Source organism: Sinocyclocheilus anshuiensis, unplaced genomic scaffold, assembly GCF_001515605.1.
Source record: "Sinocyclocheilus anshuiensis isolate Anshui unplaced genomic scaffold, SAMN03320099.WGS_v1.1 scaffold631, whole genome shotgun sequence".
Lineage (NCBI taxonomy): Eukaryota > Metazoa > Chordata > Actinopteri > Cypriniformes > Cyprinidae > Sinocyclocheilus > Sinocyclocheilus anshuiensis.
The window spans coordinates 1,104,744-1,109,603 of NW_015548268.1; the positions used below are offsets into that span (position 1 = coordinate 1,104,744).

General features: G+C 35.6%; 2 protein-coding genes across 2 annotated transcripts in view; both read right to left on the bottom strand.

The window, feature by feature from the left end:
• Positions 1-1,175: 1,175 nt before the first annotated feature.
• LOC107655691 (C-C chemokine receptor type 1-like) lies at positions 1,176-2,500 on the bottom strand. Its single transcript, XM_016443266.1, has 2 exons — positions 2,333-2,500; positions 1,176-2,263 (listed from the first exon to the last, which is right to left on the bottom strand). Exons 1-2 carry the CDS (start codon positions 2,404-2,406, stop codon positions 1,252-1,254), a joined length of 1,086 nt encoding a protein of 361 aa, XP_016298752.1. The 5' UTR covers positions 2,407-2,500; the 3' UTR covers positions 1,176-1,251.
• A 999-nt stretch (positions 2,501-3,499) lies between these two features.
• LOC107655680 (collagen alpha-1(XXI) chain-like) overlaps positions 3,500-4,860 on the bottom strand; it is a 45,574-nt gene continuing 44,213 nt past the window's right edge. The window contains exon 28 of the mRNA XM_016443249.1: positions 3,500-3,944. Within this exon, the coding sequence (XP_016298735.1) occupies positions 3,754-3,944 (191 nt within the window). The 3' untranslated portion in view covers positions 3,500-3,753. The remainder of the gene's footprint in view (positions 3,945-4,860) is intronic.

Consider the following 4,860-nt stretch of genomic DNA (forward strand, 5'->3'; position numbering starts at 1 on the left):
TATATATAAACTTTTTTTTTCATATACTTGCCAAGGGAACATTTCTTGGTTTTATCTGTGTTGATTTTATTGAACTTGACGTACTAAACTAAGAAATAAATAAATAAAAAATAGATAAACACATAAAAAAAAAAAGAAAAAGATGGTAAATGGCAACTAAAATGGTAAGACTTTAACAAATGAAAATGAAAACAGAAAGTATATAAATAAAATGATTCAAAAATATATAGTATCTCAGTGATACAGAAAAAAGCACATGTATGAAAGAAATAATTATGCACGTTAGACTGTAAGCACTGGTGAAGAACAGTGTAGATGTGAAATACTATGTCGTCATCATATCCAATCTGGACAAAAATATTTAAAATCTGTAAGACTTTGGGCGTGTAATGACAATGTTATTTTCATGTTTATTAATGTTTGTTTATATAATGCAGGGATTCCCAAACATTTGTGTCAACCAAACCCCTTAAAATAAAATATTTACTTGAAATATCTCTGAGGAAGTTGACTGTTTACATTATTTTTGTTACATTTGTATGATTTAATGAATAGCTTTTTATCAACTCACAAATCCACTCCAGTTCTTATATTAAGGCCAGTTTGGGAAAACCTGGTGTAATGTAATGTTTAATGCATTTTATAATGTTGATATATTGCTTTTTTTTTTTATTTACTTAATAAATACAAATTTTAATACTGTTCAAATTACTTCTTTATGAATCACACCAGTGGTTAATATCACTGAGATACTATATAATATAGTTTTTTATTAATGTTTAATTTTCATTTTCATTTTAAAGTTTTAGTAATTTTGTTGTGTTTTTTTTTTTTTTATTTTACATTTTATTAATTTTAATTACAGTTTTACTTACTTTAGTACATCAAGATAAACTAAAGGACAATAAGAAATGTTTCCTTGGCAACATGTTGAAATAAAATACATATATATATATATATATATTTGTTAATTCATTTCAGTTTATTTTAAGTAACAAAATATTTTTTAAGTTGTTAGTTGTAGTTAACTATAATAATAACCCTGAATCACATAAACACACATGCAAACAAATCAGTAAATCAGTGAGAAACACAAATCTCTCTGAAATCACACCAGTTTATTGTGCTGTGTATATACATCAACCAAGTTCATCAACAACTCATTTGCTAGTTCATTGCACTTTTTTCCATAAAGACATGTAGAATAAAAGCGTGAATGTTAATGAAAGCACAACACTTCACTGTAATCATTCAGTCTTTAGCTAATGTTCTGCTACTTGCGCTGACACTGATCCGGTCTGATAAACACGGGACCTGGCTCACTAACACGCCTCGCACATGATTCTGAAACTTCCTTCCCAGAAAGGTGTAAAACACAGGGTTAATGCAGAAATACAAGCGAGCGATGTTACTGGTGACGTACTGTGCGTACAGAAGGCTGCTATTACACTGTTTAGGATCTTGATTATCGTTTATCATCAGTATGATGTTATACGGGCTCCAGAATGCGAAAAACATCAGGACGATGATGAAAATGAGCCACACGGTGCGATGTTTGCCTACCATCCGCATGGCCAGGACGGTCAGCGTTATCCTGAAGTAGCAGTAGACGAATACAGTCAGCGGCAGGATAAAAAACAACACAAGCTGCTTATAGAGACTGAAGACTCTCCACTGAGCATCGCTGGAGTCTTCGCACACCAGTCCTTCCATCGGATACTCTTCAACGGTGAAATGGATGAAGGGTTGGAGGCTGGCGAGGACGCTAATGATCCAGACGACTGCAGACAGCACGACAGCGTAGCAGCTTCTGCGTCGTTTGTTGGCAAACACACAATGCACCACGGCCAGATAACGGTCGAACGTCATGAGGGTGAGGAAGAGGATGGAGCTGTAGAAGCCCAGATAGTCTGCGCTGGTCACCAGCTTACACAGAGCTTCTCCGAAGATCCACTGGTCCGAATGATGAACGGCTTGAAACGGGAGCGTGAGGGTGACGATGAGGTTGGAGGCCACTAGGTTCATGAGGAATATATTTGTGACCGTGTTGAGCTTTTCGAACTTGTAGAGGACGAGCAGAACCACTCCGTTGCCCAGTACACTGGCGATGAAGATGACGTAGTAGAAGGGTGGAAGAAAATGTTGGCAGAAGTTGTTGATGGTGATGGTGTTGCACTGAACGGTTCTGCCGGTCATCAGCGAATAGTCTTCATAAACGTCTGGCGTTGTGTTGGGCGTTTCCATCTTGGTGGCTACCAACAACCTGCGGGGTTGAGCAAGTTTATTAGAATTAAAGGCTGGATAAATAAGTCAGTAGAGATTGTAGACTTACCCCAAAGCGCTGTTCACAGCTCGTCTGGCCGGTTCATTAATAGAAACTGCAGGAGTTTGTGTGCATGTGTGCATGTGTGTCTGTCTACAGCTGCACAAATCTGAATCATATCTTGAAATCCTCCTCTACTTCCTTTTTATGTGACGTCAGAATTTTCTCAAGACTCGACATGCGTTTGAAACCTTGAACACATGCGTCATCACTGTCAAGAAACCACAGACCAATCACAAAGTGTCCATTACCTTTTATTTGAACAAAGTCATTCTAGACAAATTAGATTTGCATCATTTAAAAATGTAAAGTTCAATGACATCGCATCACTAAGTTCTGACGTTAAAAAGTTAGTTTCAAGTTATTTTGAATGAAAATACAATGAGTGAATAAAACAACAGATTAGAATTGAATGTTAGAGAGAAAAAGATTATAGAAGAGAAAACTAAGATATCAGTTTATTCAAGATTTCACTGGAAGAAAATATGTATGTAACGAGCACTTTGTATGGACTCACAAAAGCAATATTTAAAATAATTACATCTGTCAAATTTGTATCTCATACCTTACACAGCTTAAATACTTTACTGCCAAAAGAGATGAAGTAAATCCCTTATGAGTTCCTGAACACACACGGAATTGAATAGTTTTGTTTATAATGGTTTGTGTTCCTTTTATTTAATATTCAGTGAGGTTAGTGTGAATTTACCTTCCCTTCAGGCAGTGCAAAGAATAAAAATATAAACAAATATGTAAATAATATAAAACAACAATTGCTATTTATTAAATCAACCTAGCCAACAATTTAAAGCAGTTAGTAATTCAATTAAATATGAAAATATGATGGCTGTTGTGTCTTAAAAAGTCAAGTATTGTTGAAATCAAGATTAAAAACATATTTTTGCCCAACGCAAACATAAACACGAAGCTTATCCCCTTTATTTTTAATATCTGTCCCTGACGTAATCAAGCCACTTATTCTTAATCTTCATTAGTACCAAACCACAAACGAGCTAATGCTTTTAATATTGCATCTCATATCTTGTTGCAAACAAGTTCCTTGTTTAGCAACAAAATAGCCATTTACCTTATAATTAATATTCATAAGTAATGACGATAAATGTTAATGTTTATGACATTGACATCTATCCACATTAATATACTTGCAGTATTGTTTTGCAAATTACCTTATGTACGTACTATTGTGTAAATGGTGTTTACGCACCAACTCTTTGTGCATCAAAAGGCAGATTTCATGTCTTTAAATTTCACTCTAATTGCCGTCGTTCATCTACAGGCCCCTGATGTTTCATTGCACCGTAGCAATGCACAGACAATGTCTAAAGCCATGTGAGTAAATTCCTCTAGATTCGCTGCGGCGCTTCTGGCAGTCCGAGAGCTGAGCCCATGTGTTCGCTCAAGCGCGTGTGTTAGAAACCGGGCCCTTTGCTGTAGCGCTCATCCCTGAGGTTATAGGATTGGTAGCAGATGGACATGTCGCACACGCCGGCCGGCCCCGGAGGACCTTGCTTCCCCGGGATGCCCAGAGCCCCGGATTTACCCGGGATTCCCGGAGGACCCGGAATACCAATGCCATCACTGCCGCGAGGACCCTGGATCCCTGTTGATGTTGAGGGAATACACAATCTGACAGTTACACAAGATTCCTTCCCAAGCGCTGCGTATTTGTGCCATATACTTCTGTCACATGATGAATCAGACATTATTACATTAACCCTCATAATGCATTCACTATCTATATACTATTTTCACATGTTGGGTCTGTTTGGACTCAAAGACTTTTATAAAAGTCATAATGTGAAATTTTTCATCTGAAACATAGTGTACGTGATCTGGTTTCTGATATTGTAACTGGTGTTGTAACTGATACTGATATAACTGATATTGTAACTTCTAATTCATGAGTGAATGTCCAAACATTTTGAATGTGACCATGTTATTACCATGTAATTACTGCATTTAAAATTTTAGTTGTAATCTTCTTTTGTGTGTCAGTGGCTGCTGTTCTCTAAGTTTGATCACTGTGTTTTTCACAAAATAATGTTTTTTGTTGAAATGCCTTGTTATTTAGTCAAACATGTTAGTGGAACAGTTGTTTACCTACAGCTAATATTTCTTCAAATTTTGAGCGATGAAGAATAGCAATATTTCAGAAATTTGTAGATTGTTCTCTAATTTTGATCTCCTGTGTGTGTGTGTGTGTGTGTGTGTGTGTGTGTGTGTGTGTGTATTCCTTTGAATTAATATCTCTTGGTTGCAGTTCAAAAACAGTTCAAATTTATAAAACCTACATATGTATTTCTAACAAAACAACATAAATATTACTCCGAAAAGTTTTCAAGCAAAATAAATCATTTTCCTTCCATAAACCTTTACTTTCAGATTAATTCTGCAATGGTTGGTCAATAGGAGTACATATTCATGCTTATCAACCAAATTCAGTCCCAATAGTGTGTGAGATATGGGGAAAATGCTAAATATATTTTATATATTTTTTTTTTTTTTTTTTTTTAAAC